Genomic DNA, 18,573 nt, shown 5'->3' on the forward strand with positions numbered 1-18,573 from the left:
CCAGAGGCACTCGGTGGGCCCCCCTCTCACGGCCGTTATTTTAGCTTGGTTGCTTTGCTTTGCTCTAGTTTATTTCTATTTGTTTTGGTGTATTTTGTCTTGTCTTACTTCATTTTCTCTTCTTTTATTTTATCTTCTCTTTTCTTTTTTTTTCTTTTCTATTTATTCATTTAATTTGTTTTTCCTTACTTTTGTTGTCTTTTCTTTTGTTTCCTTTTCTTTCTTTTCTTTTCTTTTTCTTTCTCTTTAGTAGGTTTAGTAGGAAGTTATCTTTTTTTTTCTCTCCTTTCATGGGAAATAAATTATAAAAATCGTAACTGAAATAATACTAGTAGAGTGAACATGATTTAAAAAGAGCCTCAGATGCACAAAACTCGATCAACAACACCCCCCCCCCCCCCCCCCCCGTCCTCCTGCAGGTGATCTTCGAGGGAATCCCCGTGGACAGCAACGACCTGAGCAGGAGGTTCCGAGGCTTCATCGCCATTGACGAGCTCTCCTTCGCCGACTCGAGCGAGTGCGGCGCCTTCTGCACGTTCGAGGGCGGCATCTGCGGCTGGACGCAGGACTCCAAGGACGACTTCGAATGGACGCAGGTCAGAGGGCATCGGATTGGGAATTTGTGTGTGGTGTGCGCACGTGTGTGTGTTTATATATAGAGACATATAAGGATAGATAGAAACATACATATAAATAGAGATAGAGCCATACAGTGCGTTGTGTTCATGTGTGTTAAACATATGTGATCATTTACACCACAGTAACTCCAATGCCAGTCCCCATCTAACGCCCCCTCCTCCCACAGAGCCGCGGCAGCCTCAACCCCTCCACGGGGCCGCCGAGGGACCGCTCCTCCTTCGCCAACAACGGCATGATGGGAGGTTACGCCTTCATCGACTCCAGCTACCCAAGGAGGCCGGGAGACAAGGCCCGACTCATGAGCCAAGAGTTCCAGGGCACCAGTGAGTTGTTTGTGCGCTGGGGAGAAAGAGAGGGAAACGAATGGGGTATGGGATAGAGGAATTGAAATGGAGGAAAGACAGAAAGACAGGAAAACGGTGGGGTCATTCAAGATAGAATATCAGCTTTCTCACATGCACACTAAACCCTTTATCATTCCTGCCAAATGCCACATTACCAGTGACGATTATAAGTAACCCGTGCAGAGCCTTTTCGTCCGAAAGATAATGACCTAACAGCTGCCCCCCTTCCCCTTCCCCCAACAGACCCGGACAGCCCCCTCTGCATGCGCTTCTGGACGCACATGTTCGGCAACGGCATCGGCTCCCTACGCGTCATCCTGTTCGACGTGAACACCGACGAAGACAAAGTTATCTGGCAGATCTCTGGTGAGGCTGGAAATGCGTGGTACCAAGGCCAGGTACCCATTGCCTCCCCAACGCCCTTCAAGGTACCACCAAACTCTGTTGAGCTGCCGAGCTTCAAGGTACAGTCGAGGCGCGCAGGCCACGGAGGAACTGCTACATCTAGGATTTCAGTCATAAACGCGGAGATGCGGAAAATTCTGTGTAAATAAAATAGAGAAATAATAGATGTGGGAAAAAAAAACATTTCATACCAAAACATGAGGATACAGAAACGGGTACTTGTGCATTGAGAGAGTAAGGGATATATATATATATATATATATATATATATATATATATATATATATATATATAATAATAACGGGGGTGGATAGGGGAAACAAAACATTTGACTCGCAACGGCAAGGGAAAAAACTGGGCACACACAAATATACGTGAGGCCTTTTCGTTTTATAAATTCTTCAGAGCATATTACTTCCTTATTCTGAAGAGAAGCGAAAAGGACTTTGGCAAAATCCTGTTTCCCTGCCCTTCCCTTTGTCGCGTTGTTTGCAATTCGTTCAACATGAATTATATCACCAGATCAGATAAATTTGATTTTCTGCCCTCAGTTTAGCAAAGCCTTTGTCAGTCTTTGGGCGTTTTAACGATGAAAATACATTAGTTATTTACACAGATAGACGGATATTTAGAGATACATATAGTAGTAGTGAGAGCGAGAGATATACAGCTAGACGAACAGATATAAACTGATTGAGAGATCGCATTCATATTAGAATAACGTATAACATCAAAATAATATTCAAAGGATTCATATGAATCAGTTGCACAGGTAGGGGTATTTCCATTCTCTTCGGAATCATTATTTCACTTACAAATAAGTATTTTGTCCATGCTTTTATGTAGTAAGAGATGCAGTTCTCTGTATGCCTGCTTGCTGACTGTGCCTTGTAATGTGCATGACCTAACCAGCACACAAAATATGTATCATGTATACCTTAACCCATACTGGCACACTATGTACTGTCTACTTTAAGATCATGCTAACAGTATATTCACGGTTTCTCTGCACTGTAAATATAACCACAGCACAAAGGAATTTCCTTCCGTTGGTAGAAGAATAACACTGGTTCTCGCGCTTTGTCTCAGATCGTGTTCGAAGGCGTCGTGGGAGCCAACAACTTGGGAGACATTGCTATCGATGACATTTCCATCATCCAGGGCGCGTGTCCTAGTAAGTTTGTCTTTTTATGGACCTGTTAATAGGAATATATATCATTAGCATTTTTTCCTTTTTTCTTTTCTTTTATCTAAAGAAAATAAAAAAATGCTTACTATCCTCTAAGATCATACAAAACCAACTTCAACTTCTCAAAATCTACAATAAAAAAAACTTAGACGGTCTAAGACAATAACCAACCTCACCCCCCCTAAGGCGCACCCCAAGTGGCGGCCGGAAATAACGGGGACTGCACCTTCGAAGTGGACGAGTGCGGATGGACGAACCCGGGCCCGAGGGAGCGCGCGGACGAGATCGACTGGGTGCGGACGGTCGCCTGCGGACAACCGGGCTCCGTCACGTGACCACACCATCGGCACGGCGCAAGGTAGGCCTATCTCCTGGAGCGTCGGGAATGTGCAAGGGTTCACGTAGGATGAATAGGAAATGCATTTTTTATTTTTCTTTATATTTTAGGAAAGCGATTTTTGTCCAGGACTTAAATGTGAATTTTTAGAAACACATTTGTAAGTTGTTGTTTTTCTTTGGTTTTGTATCGAAATTCTCATTTGTTGAAGTAGTAAAAGCTTTATTTATTTCACCTCACTAAGTCTTGCCATGTGATATATGTTCCACATTTCACACGTGTTTGATGTGTTAATAGATTCTTATGCTGTTGATTTGTTTGTTTTCCGTTTTTCTTTTGTACATTCCTTTGTCATGTGTCAATATCATGAGAAAATTATATACGCGAATGTACCTGCACCCGAGTACATATATTTCGTGCCCAACATACCCCAACATACCCGTTCTCATTCGCCACCTTCGACTGCTGCTTATTCTTGTATCTGATTCTTAAATGTGTGTATTCGCTCTCTCCCTGCCTAACTGTATCTATGTCTATCTATCTATCGATCTGTCTATCTATCTATCTATCTTTCTATCTATCCATCTACCTAAGTGTCTACCTGTGTTTCTGTTTCTTCCGGTTTCTCTTTCTCTCGCTGCTCGTGGATGGACGCTCCAGAGGGCTGTCAAATTTGATTATTTTATGGTCGAATGGTTCGGGAATGCGAATCTTTCTATTACGCAAATCGGTGATCTGTGGACACTCGATAATTTCTCGTTTTTTTATGTTAATGATTGAAGAAGAGTATTTTGTTATATTTATACACAGAAACACATACGTACAAACGTACACACACACACATCCACGCTCACGCGCGCGTGAGTTTTACATAACTAAAACATACAAAAGCAAAAGTCTTTAACAAGAAAAAAATATTGTTAATTGTATGTAAAACTGAAATTACCAAGTTATTTCGTGGACATCCAAATACTTCTCAATGTTTACACAAAGAAGCAGATGTGTTTATGTAAATGCAAATAAAAAAATCATTAAAATTTCTGCCATCTCGGCCATCAAGTATTCAAATTCGGAACTTACATGTTCACACTTTTCTTGGCTTTTCTTTCTTTTTACTGTTTCCTTATACTACGTTTCGCGACATTTTCCCGCCCGCCCAGACCACTCGCCCCTCATATTACGCCCTACGCTCGCCTCATACCATCCCCACACTCCTTCCGTGCCCCCCCCCCCCCCCCCCTCCCTCTCCACGTACTCCTAAAGCGTCTCTCAATTCAGCTGCCCTTCCACGCCAGGCGGACTATGCCCCTGCCCCGCCTCCTCACCCCCTCTCACCCCCTCCACCCACCCCTATTTACGCCCTCGTACTATGCCCCTTGACCTCCTCCAGCCCCCTACCCTTTCACGCCCTCATTACCCCACTCCATCCCCCCCCCCCCCCCTTTCACGCCCACCATTGCCCCCTACGTTCCTCTCTCCCTGCCTTCCCCGCCCTTAAAATCGGCCCACCCCCCACCCACACCTTCAACCTCCTAAAATCCGACCCATCCCCCGCCCACGCCTTCATCCTCCTAAAATCCCCCCATCCCCCGCCCACGCCTCCCCCGCCCTCAACACCCGCCCACCCCCGCCCTCGCCCTCCAGGACTAACGCTTGTCTCCCGACGTAGGGTCTGCAGCCCACGAGAGCTCGGCGCAAGACCGCGGCAAGTGCTCCACACTCATGGTTCTTGCACTAACCACAAGTCTGAACATTTTGGTTCTTTTTTGGCAGATCAAATTTGTTTAATTATTATTTGCTGTTAATTTTGTTCTTGTTGTTGCGTGTTAATTTTGTTATTGTTATTGTTATTCTTTTAATGTCACTGTTTACCTTTTACAGCTTCCGACCTTTTTAGTTACTCCCGATGAGATAGGAAGATTAAACATCATTAGCACAATATTAGCAATAACAATAAAATCGCATATAAATCAAAGAAACCAAAACATTAATTTAACAATCAAAATGAGTCTTCAGAGTTGTGGTAAAAGCACATAACAAAGCACATAGTAATCTCCATAGGGAACTTGTTCACGCTTAGCTTAGTCTAAGAAATATGTACGCCATTCTTTATCATTTCCGATAAGGACTAAACACCTAAATGGCGAATTCGCTGGTATATGTTTAGATCATAATCTGATAAAGGTTTACACTTTGGTTAAGAAAAACTAGTGATAATAACAGTAAAGGATACTTTATTTAGATTTTTTTTCTATGGGATATATTATACACATAGAATAGATTGCTGCACTTTTCAGTTTTGCTTTGTTGATTTAGATATTTTTATTTCGGTTAACAACTCTGTCGTGTGAAATTTGAAAACGAGGTAAATTTTCCTCCTAAATAAACAAAAACAAAAATCCTCAGCAGACAGAGGAGACTGTAATATTTATACCCTAAGTTCCTTTATACTTATTCTTTGATACAAAGAAGCACCGCACTGCAACCTCCCGAGCCTTTTCAAGTGACCACGACCTTGCCTCTCCTCTCCTCCTCCTACCCTGCATGGCGTAAAGGGCATTCGTGTATATAACTTAAACCGCTTTGTTGAGTAGAAACTTTAACATATAAGATTATATTCTATAAATTTGATGTGTATACACACACACACACACACACACACACACCCACACACACACACACACACACACACACACACACACACACACACACACACACACACACACACACACACACACATACATACATGCACACACTCATACACAAACATACATATATACGTGTATGTATATGTGTATACATATAGACCCACATACACACATATATGTAGCTATGTATATGAATATGCATATATGTATATACTGCATATATATAAAAATACATACATCCAGACACTCAGATATATATGTATGTATATATATATATATGTATATGTATACATATATATAAATGTGTGCATATATATTTACATATCCAGATAGATATATAGATATATATGTGTATATGTATATATATATATATATATGTGTGTGTGTGTGTGTGTGTGTGTGTGTGTGTGTGTGTGTGTGTGTGTGTGTGTGTGTGTGTGTGTGTGTGTGTGTATGTATGTGTGTGTGTATGTGTGTGTGTATGTGTGTGTGTGTGTGTGTATGTGTGTGTGTGCGTAAACATTGCGTGTCCACACACTAACCCCCAAATGTCTCCACCGCTTTCAACCAGTGCTCCGGCAACCTTCCGAGCAAACAGCAAACGAAAGAGAAACAAAATCTAAACGCAGTAAATCCCCACAAAGTAATCCTCCTCTCCTTCCCCCCCTCGCCTCCGACTGCAGGGTTCTACATGACTCTCCCGCGGGGGTCTGTGCAGCGCGGGGGCGACCGGGCCTGGTTCGTGTCGACCCCCATCAAGGGCTCGGCGGACCCCATGTGCATCGCCTTCTGGTCAGTGGCTGGCCTCCTCGTGGGCCGGACCCTCAGTCTGGTCGTTTGTGCTGTTGCTATTTTATCATTGTTGTCGTTACCATTTTTAATATTGTTATTGTTACTACCCTATATATCATTCTTATTGGTCTTACTATGTTATCATTGTTACTCTTGTTACCATTTTTATCATTATCTATGTTATTGTAATTCTTATTGTTATTATTGTTGTGGTTTTTACTGTTATGTTACTTTTATTTGGGTATTTTGTTATTGCTATTGTTTTCATTATGATCATCATTAAAGGTTTAGAATACTTGTTTATATTGGTTCTTATAGAACTAAAGCTACAGCATTTGTACAGAAATGTATAAGAAGTACTTTTTATTTTGATAAAGAGTTATTTCCATTATCATATACTTTATCCTTCCTGGCATGCTTGTAAAATATTTTAAATCTCCGTCCAGTTTTGAGATAATTCCATTAGAAGTCCCTTTATCTCGCTGCGTTTGAAAATGAGTAAAACAAAAAAAAAACACCATTTGATTCCAGAGGTAATTCGCAAGTGTCTCCCAACAGGTACTTCATGTATGAGCCATTCATCGACCCCTCCGGCCCCTCCCTCGGCTCCCTGATGGTCTACCTCAGCTACGAGAAGGACGGGACCCTGTCTCTGGAGCCCGTGTGGACGCTCAAGAACCACCAGGGCCCCAACTGGATGTACGGCCAGGCCAGAGTGCAGTACGATGAAGACTTCTTGGTACGTTTTTATTATCATGATGACGTAATTTGATAATAAAGACAGCCTTTTATATTATTACTCTGGTGTTTCCATTCTCAGTAAATTTTGCATACTCGTTGTTATCAATTATCGTTATTAATATTTACTATATAGTGTTATAATCATAAATTATTGTTGACATTATTATCGTTATTTTTAACCATCATCACAACAATCTTCACCATCATTATTATCATTATGATCATTTCCATCATTATCATCATCTTTATCATTATCATTCCACTATCACCACCACCATCTTCATCATAACGAGAACCACTATCACTATCACCACCACCACCATCATCACCACCACCATAACCACCATTTCCATCCCGCCCCCTTCCTGACCGCGCCCCTGCCGTCCCCAGGTGGCGTTCGAGGGCACTTGGGGCAGCAGCCGAGGCAACGGCTTCATGGCCCTCGATGACATAACGCTCTTCACCGGCGACTGCTCCAGTAAGCGGGTCTTCCTGTTATCAAACTCATGAAATAACATAAAACGTCTTGGTCCAGTTTTAGGGACACTCAGCTGATTCAGTCTTTCAGTTTCTCCGTTCTAGTATTCGAAAGAAAGTAATGAGAGCATGTAGTGGAAGATGGATTCTTTGGGTTCGCAAAGATTCAATGCATAAATACTTTTTCTTAAATATGGTTTATCCTGGGGTATTTACGATATAGTAGTATTAAAAGAATCGGCGGTACTCAAAATTGAAAAGAAATAAATATCAGCCGAACGAATAGAAATACAATAGATAATATACAGATAAATAGATAGAACCCAATTCCTTTTACTCTTAAAAAATGCGTAATCAACAGAGGAGATTTATGTTGATAAAATATATATATGTGTGTATGTGTGTGTGGGTGTGTGAGTGTGTTTGTGTGTTTGAGATTATGTATGTATGCGCATATTCATCAATGAATAAGCCCTACTAATGAGCACAACTGCCACAGCAATGCCGGAGAAGGCCATGACCTCGAAGGCCGACTGCGACTTCCAGCGCAACGCCTGCCAATGGAAGAACTCGACCACTGACTCGGACTTCCGCTGGACCACCGCCTCCATCTCGCGGCGCCCGGCCAACCTGCCCGACCACACCTTCGGGGGCCCGAGTGAGTGTCGCTTCTGGGAAAATTAATGGGAAACTTCTATAAAAACAATTTTAGAGGAATATATTTACAGTTTTCTTTCAAAGATAGAAGAAGCATCTCTGAACTTCTCTTCCCCACTGACTCAGGAGAACTGATGATCGCATGCATATCCTTGACACAACCAGGACAGAACCTGCATTCAGAAGTTACATGTTTCTTAGAAATAACACTTCTTTGCTCCCCGACAGTCGGCTACGCCTACTTCGACGTGTTCAACCAGGCCGCCCGCCCCCAGAGCCTCACCTTCACCTCGCCGCCCATGGACAAGTCAGCCGACGGCACGCCCATCTGCCTCACCTTCTGGTACGCCTACTTCGGTGCCAGCGAGAGCACGAAGCTCAAGATCAGCAGGGAGGCTTACGACAAGAACGCCGAGGAAGAAGAAGAAGGAGGCGACGCTCAGGAGGTGCGTCTCGAGGGGCTGAGGCGGCGGGGCTCGGCTCGCGGTCCTACGGCGCCCTGGCTTCTCTTTTTTTCATCGTCTGTTTCTGCCTTTTCTTTCATTACTTTCTCTACCTCCTCCTATCATTGTCTTCCTCCCCCTACTCATTCTCCTTCTACTTTCGTTTGAGAGCAATCATATTCATATTGTAAACACATAATTACAGACGCAAATTCAAAAAATAAGTAAAGGAATAATAATATTCCCTTTTCTCTTTATCTTTTCCCTCGCAGATCTGGTCTCTGGAGGCAGCCAACATCGGCACGCAGCGCCCCGAGTGGCAGTTCGGACAAGTGCAGGTCAACACAGACACCGACTTCCGCGTCAGCATCATAGGAATGGCCAGCAACGGAGGCTTTGCCATCGACGATATCAAGACTTACGGCGGAGGATGCAAACGTGAGTGAACTGGTTGTGCGAGGCTTCCCTTTTCGCCTAAGAATGAGCGTGGTTATGCGCTCGTGGCCGGGAGGACGAACTCGAGCAGGTGGAATCGCTCACTGCATCGACTTATCATTGTCTTAAGCCTCAGATATTAAAGGAAACTGTTAATTACTGTAGTTTTGTCGTAGTTAAATATGAAAAATGTACATTTCATGAGAGTATGTAATCATTTCTTGTAGATTATCGTACACAGTAACAACCTAACATAAATGATTTCCCACCCGCACTTCAAATTCTATTTTGAACTCATTTATATATTTCTTGCAACATATACACCAGTGAGATATTTCCTGCATTTCATATTCTTGACTTTACATCTATCTTTTCTTCTGCTTTTTCACCAGTACGCCCTGAGGAAGCTGTTGCAAATGGCGAGGAGACTGCGACCGAATAAAGCTCAAGGAAATACACAAAGATTAGATATATTAAAAACACATAAAGTTGATGAAAAAAGAAACTGCCTGGAAGTCTGCCGCGCATGTTAGACGATTCAGTGTTGTTTCTATGATAAAGATTTAATTAAGAAATGGTAAAGAGGTTGTATATCAAATTCTTTATTATTTCATTTTTTTATGATAAGTAACTCTTTTCTTAGCCATTAATGAAAATTTGTTTAGAACCGGTAACTAACTACCAAAGAATGTTTGTTCTGTGGTGTATTGTGCTTAAACTTTACAATCACCTGAGAAACGACCGGTTTCGGTTGGACTGATATAAAATTTCGTGAAGAAAAATATTTTGAAAATTACTATATCCATTCTTAACTGATGTAATGCCATCTATAAGTTTTATCACTGGAAAAAGGTAAGGAATAAAATAAACATTCCCTTCCCTCTTACCTACATAAAATAATTATCTTTGGTGCCGAGGGTATGGTGATGTCTGGGTACAAATTATCCTTATTCTTATACTCTTTACTTATACTTGTGACTTTGAATACTTGTCCCATTAACATTAAGTAAAGGATTTTTTTCTCACTGTTTCATATCTAATATCTCGAGTGTTTCGAATGATTTTTGTGTGCATTTAATAGAGAAATTTTATTCATTTTTTCACTTCAAGAGTTTTACTAAAAGAAAGATACTTATGGACACAATGTTATTTTTTATGAATATATTTACTTAGGATGCAATTTAGATCTCGTTTTATAGATTTATTCACGTTCTATAATTGTCTTTTTGCTATAATTAGATTTAAGTAAGCATGCATCTTAAGTTGGATATTAGCGAGGACACAGTCATCAGATACAAATTTACATTTATGAATATGATTAACACACACACACAGGGTTATCTTAAATGTAAAGCACAATTTATATGAAGGTATTAACAGTTTTTGTCATATTCATATTACAATCACTGGAATATACATTTGCATTTGCAAATAGAATTTCTCACAAAACTATAACATTGTAATATGATTATGACTTGAACGTTTTTTCTTTCATGATCTCTAACAAGTGCATTATACAAAACATCGTCACAAATAAATGTTAAAATATACTTTGAAAAAATATTTCTCTGCTAGTTTTTTTACTCGCTGATATAGCAATAACAGTGGTCCTGAATAAGGACTTATGCTGAATTTTAAAACATTATATAAATGCTGAGTGTTTACTCGGAAAAGCATACTATGCCTTACATGAAGTGCAACTTAGTAAATATTGTATGATAGTTGTAATAGTTGTAAGTTGATACGGCTGTATTTGTCACCTGTGTACTACTGAAAATAATATTCACTAGTCTATACACAACCATTGTTTTATTAACATATTATGTGTGTGTTTGTATGTGTTGTATAAAAAATATAATTGTCATGATTAATACAATTATGATAAATATTATCATTATTGGCCTAGTAATTGCCAAAATCATCTTTGAAAACGAAAAAACGTCATTTTTTAGTAAATTCTCAAAAGGCTTTATTTCGCTAAATTTTGCCGCGTTTTCGAGTTTGGGATTTTTTTCTTTTTCCTTTTTTTATTATAAATGTACACTATTATTGTTATTATAAACATCATTATCATCATCATTATCATCATTTTCATCATCATTATCATCATTATTGTAATTATTAGCATCATTATTATCATTATTATCATTATTATTGTAATTATTGGCGCCATATATATTTTTCTTGTAATAATTCTAATATTAGAAGTAATAAAAATAATAAAAACAACAACAATAATAATAATAATAATAATAATAATAATAATAATGATAATAATAATAATAATAATAATAATAATAATAATAATAATAATAATAATAATAATAATAATAATAATAATGATAATAATAATAATAATACCAATAATAATAATAATAATAACAATAATAATAACAAAAATCGAATTTTCAATTTTTATCATAATTATCAATATTTTCATTATTATTGTAATTATTGCAGTTTATATATATATATATATATATATATATATATATATATTTAACAATTATACTAATAATAACAATAATGAAAATAATAATAGTAATAATAAAAACAATAAAAAAATAATTATAGCAATAATAACGATTTCATAACAATTATTATTTTTACTATTTTTGTTATTATCGTTATTATTGTAATCATTACAGTCATACTTTTTTCTTTTTTTTTTTTTGCAACTATGTTGATAATAAAAATAATAACAACAATAATAATAATAATAACAATATTATAATTACTATAATTATTATTATTAACATTATTATTGTTATTATTACAGCTATATTTTTTTCTGCAATAATACTACTAAGAAAAGTAATAATAATAATAATAATAATAATAATAATAATGATAATGATAATGATAATGATAAGGATAATAATAATAATAGTAGTAGTGATATTGATAATAATAATAACAATATTACAATTATTCCTCTTATTATCAAAATTATTATTATAATTGGAATTGCATAAATTTGTTATCAGTATTTGCCTAATAATTGCCAAAATCATTATTGAAATCGAAAGAACGTCCTTTTTCAGTAAATTCACAAAAGGCTTTATTTTGCTCGATTTTGCCGCTTTTTCGACTTTTGGGATTGTTTTTCTTTTTCCTTTTTTATTATAAATGTACATTATTGTTATTATCATTATTATTAACATCATATTCATCATACTATCATTATCATCATCATTATCATCATTATTATTATCATCATCATTATTGTAATTATTAGCATCATTATCAACATTATAATCATTATTGTTGTAATTATTGGCGCCATATATATAAACATGTATTTTTTTTTTTTTTTTTTTTTTGCTAATTATACTAATAGTAGAAATAATTATAATAAAAACAATAATACTAAAAATAATAACGAATATCGAATTTTCCATTTTATGATGAATATCATTATTATCACTATTATTGCAATTATTGCCGCCATATATAAATATATCTTTTAAAAATATTAATATTAGAATTAATAAAAACACTAAAAACAATAACAACAATAATTATAATAATAATAATAATAATAATAATAATAATAATAATAATAATAATAATAATAATAATAATAATAATAGTAATAATAAATTTTATTTTTTTATCAGAATTATCAATATTTTCATTATTATTGTAATTATTGCAGTAATAATATTTTCTTTTTACAATCATACTAACAATAACAATAGTACAAATAATAATAGTAATAATAAAACAATAATAACAATATTAATAGCAATAATAATGATTTTATAACAATTATTATTATTACTATTTTTGTTATTATCGTTGTTGTAATTATTACAGTCATAGTATTTTTTTTTTTTTTTTTGCAACTATGCTGATAATGAAAATAATAACAACGATAATAACAATAAAAGTAATAATAATAATAATAATAACAATATTATAATTACTATAATCACTATTATTATCATTACTATCATTGTTATTGTTATTATTACAGTTTTTTGTCTGTAATAATACTAATAATGAAAGCAATAATAATAATAATGATAATAATGATAATGATGATGATGATAATAATAATAGTAGTAGTGATATTAATGATAATAATATTAATATTGCAATTATTCCTATTATTATCAGAATTACTATTATAATTGCAATTGCATCACAATTCTCATTATTGTCATGATTAATAAAATTATGATAATTACCAAAATCATCATTGAAATAAAAAAAAACGTCATTTTTCGGTAAATTCTCATAAGGCTATATTTCGCTAGATTTTCCCACTTTTTCGACTAATGGGATTTTTTTTCCTTTTTTCTTTTTTATTATAAATGTACGTTATTATTGTTATTATTATTATTATTGACATCATTATCATCATTATCATCGTTATTGTAATTCTTTGCATTATTATCATTATTATCACTTTTATTGTAATTATGGGCACCATATATATTTTTGCTAATTATACTAATAGTAGAAATAATCATAACAATAAAATTAATAATACTAAAAATAATAACGAAAATCAAATGTTCAATATTATCATTATTATAATTTTTATCATTATTATTGTAATTATTGCCGCCATATATATATATATATATATATATGTATATATATACATATATATGTGTATATATATATATTTGTAATAATACTAATATTAGAAGTATTAAAATTATATAAAAAAATAATGATATTAATAACAAAAATCGAATATTCAATTTTTATCATAATTATCAATATTTTCATTATTATTGTAATCATTGCATTTATAATTCTTTTTTTTTTGCAATTATATTCATAATAACAATAATACAAAATAATGGTAATAATAAAAATAATAATTACAATAATAATGGCAATAATAACAATTTAATAACAATTGTTATTATTACTATTTTTGGTATTATCGTTATTATTGTAATTATTACAGTCATAACATATATATATATATATTTGCAACTATGCTGATAATGAAAATAATAACAACGATAATAATTATAACAATATTATAATTACTATAATAATTATTATTATTACTATCATTGTTCTTATTATTACAGATATAATATTTTCTGTAATCATAGTAATAAGAAAATTAACAATAATAATGATAATGATAATGATAATGATAATGATAGCAGTGATATTAATACTAATAATAACAATGTTGCAATTATTCCTATTAATATGAAAATTATTTTCATAATTGCAATTGTATCAAAATTTTCATTATGGTCATGATTAATACAATTATGATAAATATTATAATTATTAGCCTAATAATTGCCAAAATCGTCATTGAAATCGAAAAAACGTCAAAAGGCTATATTTTATTATAAATGTACATTATTATTGTTATTGTCATTATTATTATCATCATTATCATCATTACTATCATTAACATCATCATCATTATCATAATCATTGTAATTATTAGCATCATTATCATCATTATCATTATTATTGTAATTATTGGCGCCATACATATATATATATTTTTTTTTGCTAATTATACTAATAGTATAAATAATTATAACAAAAACAATAATACTAAAAATAATAACGAAAATCGAATTTTCAATGGTGTTGTAGTGACTGACTCTTAATTACTCTTGCTAATTAGGTCATTAGCGCTGCCACCCCCTGGTTAGTACGTCCAGGAACAATACATGCACCGAAAGGGAAAGACGTCTAGAAAGGTGTAAATTGATAAAGGGAAAGTATGTATGTGTAAGAAAAGGAAGAATGACCTAATCCACAAGGGTCTGTCTGGTAAGCGTGTTAAATTCCGAGGGAGTGCGTCAATTGCTTGCCACAGGTAGCCAAGGTATGGTATCATTGGTCTCTTAAAAAGGGTTTAAGTAAAAGGAGGAATTTCACTCACGAAGCTTAAAAATACATTTATTTTTCAAAACACTTTAAAACACTTATAAAAGAATACCAAAGTTAAACATGGTATACATTTACTTAAAAAGAACGAGCCATAAACCCAGAACCTTAAAGACAAAAACCACAGAAGAAGCACTCTGTTTCTTCTATAAAAAGTGAAATACGAAAGTTAAACAGGGTATACATGTATACTTAAAAAGGACGAGCCATAAAACCAGAACCAGAACAAAAAACACAAAAGGATCACTCTGTTTATACTATAAAAAGTTGAAAAAAAAAAAATACCACCTTACCGCCACTGAAACCGTCCTAACGATCGCAGGGGACCACAAAAAAAAAAAAAAAAAAAAAAAAAAAACGTCACTAGCTTCGGCTTATTTGTAGCAGACCCCCCAGCAAGGATCTAATTACTAGGCTAGTAACTGGCCCCGGGAACGAACTACTAATTCCCCCCTCCCTAGATGGCGTGGCAGCCCCCCCCCCCCCAAGAAAATATAGATTGCGTATCTATATTCTAGTGCTTATAACCCTTTACTCCCCTTAAAAACTTCTGAATAGAAAGGACAGGTTACTAATGGTCTTATGTAGACAGGATAATTTAAGGACAAAATTTATAGTAAAAACAGTAGTGCACAACCGAAATCTAGATTTGGGATAACTCCCAAGAATCTGCGACAGACTCCCGATAATCTGCGACAGACTCCCCTTAAAAATGTGTTACTGGCAATTTCTCGTCTAACCTTACTCTTTTAGCTCTTCATCTAATCCTGATTCAGATTCCGAGTACAACTCAGCATAGACTATCTTTCAGTTGGGCACATAAGGACGCCTTTGGTTAACATGATAGTTCACCTCATTGTGAGGAGGGTCGTGTTCTCGAACCATCTGGGGCCTAGTGCTCCGCCTGGACCACCATGACGAAAGATCCGTAGCAGCACGAGGTCTCCTTCTGCCGGATCGAATCTTTGCCTCAGTCTGCGGCTGTAGTCTCGGGCCTATCCCTGTTGGGCCTTCCTTGCAGCATCCTTGGCGGCTATCCTCGCATCTCGTAGATTTTCCCTCTGCACCTGAGCCGTGTCCTCGTCGACGTCTATCTCGTTCGTCACACCCTGTGGGAAATATCTATCTCTGCCAGTCATCAAATAAAGTGGTTGTTGACCCACACTCCTGTGCACAGCACTGTTGAGGGCAAGTCTGACAAACATCCCAATCATTAGGATGTTCTCCTATCAAGGTTGCCAAAGCATCTTTCACTACCTGATTGCTTCTCTCATCCCGTTACTTTCTGGGGGATACCGAGTGGTGTAGTGCGTCTGCGTTTGGTTGGTCTGACACACCTGAGAAAACAATCTATTATGAAATGCTCTTCCATCATCGGCAACCAGTATACTCTTTTATAAAGGCATCAGCAACCGTCTGGGCTTCCTTATTAGGCAGAGGAATCAACTGCAGACATCTTGTGAAGTGATCTATAATGGCCAGAACATACCTGTTGCCGTGGGTAGATCCAAGCAAATCAATAAGATCTACCGATACTCTCTCTATGGGCTGTGTAACTTCTGGTATGGAGGCTAATGGGGCCCTTCTTCCTGTACGGCCTTTTCGTCGTTGACAGATCAGACACGAGTTGACGTATCTCTTGGTCTCGGCCAACATCTGAGGAAAGTAATAGTGATCCCTTTAGGCGACAGTAGGTTCTGAAGATTCTTGATGGGCAGCAGCTGCATCTGCATGAATAGCATCCAGAGCTCTAGTCCTCAGAGTACGAGGAATCACTAGTTGGCTAATTACTCTCCCAGGGAGGACCCTAAGATGGTATAGGAGATCAGCTCTTAGTTCAAATTCTTCAAGATTCTGCGGGATCCTTTGCCTAGGCATCCGGCGTTCTTGCAAGTAGTCACGAACTTCATTCCAAAGAGGGTCTTCTTGCTGAGTGGCGACAACCGTCTGCGGGTTCAAGATTTAATCAATGGAGGAAAGCTTTCTACTCAAGAGATCAGGCATGTAAGGGGAAGCACCAGGTTTATAGGATAGTGTGTAATTATAAAAAGACAGTTCATGACTCCAGCCTGTCATCCTTAGAGGTCCTCTGGGCAAATACGTGCACAAGTGGACAATGGTCAGTGATTATCTTAAAATGCCTACCATACAAGTAGGGATCGAAGGTTCTAACCGCTTCAACCACTACCAAGGCTTCAATGTCGATGATAGGAAACGCAACTTTCTGGAAAAGAAAGATATGGCATGGGGTTTACCTTCGTCATCTCGCTGGATGAGACAAGCGCCAATAGCTACTCCAAAGGCATCGCAGTGCACTTCAAAGGCACGGCTGAAGTCTGGCTGAAATTTCAGGATGGGATCCGAAGCCAATTTGGCTTCCAAATCTTCAAATGATGTCTGCTGTTCCAGACCCCAATAAAATTTGGCTTGTTTCTTCTTGCTTCACATTACGAGGGGCTGTCATTCGAGTAATCACCTTAACCTTATCAGGATCTAGAAGTACACCATTGGGAGTAATTAGATGACCCAAGAATTTTAAAGTGTTCACAGCAAACTTACATTTCTTCAGGTTCAGCCCGAAACCAGCCTTTGCTAACAGACCCATTGGTTTGTCCAGATGGTCCATATGTTCTTCGAAGCTTCCAGAGGCCACGACGACATCATCTAAAAAGGCAAGCGTGTGTCTTCCTAAAACTGGATGTAAGACAGCATTGACAGCCCTCTGTAAAGTGTAAGGTGCTGTGGCTAGACCAAAAGGCATCCTTTAAAACTGGTACGGACGATAACCGTCTGAGAAAGCAGTCTTTTGGCGATCACTTTCATTTACCTCTACAGTCTAGTAGGTAGATTTGGCATCTAGTGTACGGATGGGTCCTTTACCTGTAGATACAATATTATGATGAATGTTAGGGACACAACCAAGAGGGGCATCTTCCTTAAACAAGTCACTATACTGCACTAGGATATGAAGCAATTTCCCCCTTCGCACTGATCCTAAATGTTCCAAGTTCTCTCTTGGGATGATCCCCTCCATGCCAGTAGAAGTTTTCAATGTACACACAACCATACTTACTGGGGGAAAGACATCAAAATCATCCCTAGTGTAACCAAAATCACCAATACCAAAATGCTTTTCAAAGTCATCGGTAAAATCGTCCAAAGCCATAGGTTCACTTGGTAACATCTCGTCTGGAAGATGCACAGAATTAGAGTTTACATATATATTACTCACCGCATTAACACTGGCCAATTTCATTCTCTCTATCAATGTTACTGGGTGGGGCTTATCATTAATGACCCAAACAGTAGCACTATTTTCATTAACCGAAATTATGCTTCTTGGCACTAAAACTCTGCACTAACCTGATAGGTTTATCAAACTCACTGCTCAGCCTGATTTAGGCTGACAAATCACTGACTGAGATACACATAACAAACTCTGGGAAAAATTAATGATGTTCACAACACTTACACCTAGAGATGACTGATCTGAAAACCAGAAAGTGTAATGAGCACAAGGTATGTGAAGTTAGAACGACCCAAATTTTTTTTGGGTCGTTCTAACTTGGTAATCCCCACG

The 18,573-nt window shown here is 36.5% G+C and overlaps 2 protein-coding genes across 2 annotated transcripts in view; one reads left to right on the forward strand and one right to left on the reverse strand.

Moving 5' to 3' along the window:
* Positions 1 to 10,908, forward strand: part of LOC125045662 (MAM and LDL-receptor class A domain-containing protein 1-like) — a 49,983-nt gene extending 39,075 nt beyond the window's left edge. Inside the window, 14 exon segments of the mRNA XM_047643079.1 lie at positions 1 to 13; positions 420 to 596; positions 806 to 962; positions 1,227 to 1,411; positions 2,478 to 2,562; positions 2,764 to 2,885; positions 2,887 to 2,935; positions 6,246 to 6,354; positions 6,913 to 7,093; positions 7,486 to 7,573; positions 8,072 to 8,230; positions 8,458 to 8,675; positions 8,945 to 9,110; positions 9,500 to 10,908. The exon segment at positions 1 to 13 is cut by the window's left edge and continues 189 nt beyond it. Coding sequence (XP_047499035.1) covers positions 1 to 13; positions 420 to 596; positions 806 to 962; positions 1,227 to 1,411; positions 2,478 to 2,562; positions 2,764 to 2,885; positions 2,887 to 2,935; positions 6,246 to 6,354; positions 6,913 to 7,093; positions 7,486 to 7,573; positions 8,072 to 8,230; positions 8,458 to 8,675; positions 8,945 to 9,110; positions 9,500 to 9,549 — 1,759 coding nt within the window. The 3' untranslated portion in view covers positions 9,550 to 10,908.
* Positions 10,909 to 16,673: 5,765 nt separating this feature from the next.
* LOC125045295 lies at positions 16,674 to 17,754 on the reverse strand. The gene is made up of 3 exons (XM_047642500.1): positions 17,470 to 17,754; positions 17,095 to 17,217; positions 16,674 to 16,940 (listed from the first exon to the last, which is right to left on the reverse strand). Exons 1-3 carry the CDS (start codon positions 17,752 to 17,754, stop codon positions 16,674 to 16,676), a joined length of 675 nt encoding a protein of 224 aa, XP_047498456.1.
* Between the last annotated feature and the right edge of the window lie 819 nt (positions 17,755 to 18,573).

This window comes from Penaeus chinensis, chromosome 37 (genome assembly GCF_019202785.1).
Source record: "Penaeus chinensis breed Huanghai No. 1 chromosome 37, ASM1920278v2, whole genome shotgun sequence".
In the NCBI taxonomy this organism is placed as follows: domain Eukaryota; kingdom Metazoa; phylum Arthropoda; class Malacostraca; order Decapoda; family Penaeidae; genus Penaeus; species Penaeus chinensis.

What these genes read in the sequence shown, in the direction of transcription:
- LOC125045295 (XM_047642500.1), bottom strand. Translation starts at nt 17,754, where the DNA reads ATGCCTTTTGGTCTAGCCACAGCACCTTACACTTTACAGAGGGCTGTC. An exon ending in TAGATCCTGATAAGGTTAAG is followed by an intron (nt 17,218 to 17,469) that starts GTGATTACTCGA and finishes TTTCTTTTCCAG; the next exon opens with AAAGTTGCGTTTCCTATCAT. An exon ending in ACCATTGTCCACTTGTGCAC is followed by an intron (nt 16,941 to 17,094) that starts GTATTTGCCCAG and finishes TTGAACCCGCAG; the next exon opens with ACGGTTGTCGCCACTCAGCA.